This window comes from Phytophthora infestans, genomic scaffold, assembly GCF_000142945.1.
Source record: "Phytophthora infestans T30-4 supercont1.113 genomic scaffold, whole genome shotgun sequence".
Taxonomy (NCBI): domain Eukaryota; phylum Oomycota; class Peronosporomycetes; order Peronosporales; family Peronosporaceae; genus Phytophthora; species Phytophthora infestans.
Window position 1 is genome coordinate 18731 of NW_003303646.1, and position 1599 is coordinate 20329.

Here is a 1599-nt window from a genome sequence, read left to right on the forward strand (position 1 = left end):
CTTGTTTGAGTGTGTTATGCCTGTCGGTGAACTCGAAGCTCTGTAGCGAGGGTTCACCCGGCAAGGCCAAGAGACTTGTGTATTGGCCGATTATTATCGGGAGGTTTTACGTGACGGCTTATTGTTGCCTATTTGCACGACTGAGAGTGCTTTAATTGCCTCCCTTTTATTCTTCCAACCGAGTGTTGAACACTCGGTGATCTCGTAAAAGGCTTACCCGTGCCTGGTACCCTTTCGCTGTTGGGACCACGAGGATTCAAAACACCTGCTAGTTTTGCTCGTGCTAGTAGCGTGGTCTTATTTTTACTGGTTGGCCTATATAAGTAGGTTACAAGGTCCAGTTTGTCCCGGTGCAAGGGCAGAACTGGGGTCTTCAGGGCCGCCCGAACGATCGTTTACTATCCTAGTAGACGTATTGTTGTGGGAACATCCTAACTACGTTTGTAGCTAGAGTTCACGTGGGATTTCCAACACCACAACATATATATCTTGTCCTCTAAAGAAAACTAAAATCAAAAGCCGAAAAATCGAAGCCCTGACTGGTTGGATTTTAATATAAATCGTGTCCTCCAAAGAAGAATTAAATCAAAAACCGAAAAATCCAAATCGATTCTGATCAAATTAGATGCCATAATATTATTAGCACCTCTAATTTGATCAGAATCGATTTAGTACTATCAATAGTACTACTATCTTACTTCCGATTGCGCTCTCGAGCGCCGTGTCATATTGCTGTCATTCGACAATTCTCCATGGCCGAAAGTTTCACCGTTCAAGACCACTTCGTGGAGCTGGGATACACCATCGATGATTCCACCAAGGGCCCGATATCTCACCAATGCCGCGGGTGCGGAAAAAAGTATCGCCTGATCGACATTTTTCGTAAGAAAAAAAACAAGCCTCAGCAAGTCGAGGGCGAGGAAGCACTACAAGGTGTGCAAGGGCAAGAAAACGTCGAAGGTCAAGGAGCCCTTTAAGTCCAAGAACCCGCGTTTCCAGGACCATACATTTTCTTCGAAAGCGAAGTGTGTGACGAATTAATGAGGGTAGCCTAGTTTTATTAAAAACGATAATAAAACAACCACATCCTTGACAACACCCGATGGCAGCCGTTGCCAAGCCATAAGGGTTTAGGGTTCAAGGTTAAGTATAGAGGTTTCTGAAAAAAAAAACTAGCCTAACAAGTACACCTGAAATTCAGCACACATATGTCAAAAGATATAAATATTCTGCTCACAAAGTTTTAATCCAACGGGCACCGGCAAGTATACAAAAACTAAGAAATACCGATACAGCAAAAACAAGCATATTAACATATGATTTTCTCAACGGATATGAAATCAGCGGTGTCGGTTTAGGGGGGCTATGTCACGTTCCTAGGCCTAAAAAAGGGGCAGAACAGTCTTAAACTGAGCAATGTATTGAACTCATTTTAAGTACGAATTTTTCTTCATCTTAGATACAATTTTTCCTATATTTTAAGTACAATTTTATCTTTATTCAAAGCACGAATGGTCTTATCTTAAGTACGATTTTTTTCATATAAGTCCGAATATTATTTATCCTAAGTACGAATTTAACTTCATCTTAAGTACAAAT

General features: G+C 41.3%; 1 protein-coding gene across 1 annotated transcript; it reads left to right on the forward strand.

Moving 5' to 3' along the window:
• Nucleotides 1–752: 752 nt before the first annotated feature.
• On the forward strand, nt 753–977 carry PITG_19513 (uncharacterized protein; the record flags this gene model as incomplete). The annotated part of the gene is made up of 1 exon (XM_002895981.1): nt 753–977. One exon carries the CDS (start codon nt 753–755, stop codon nt 975–977), a length of 225 nt encoding a protein of 74 aa, XP_002896027.1.
• Between the last annotated feature and the right edge of the window lie 622 nt (nt 978–1599).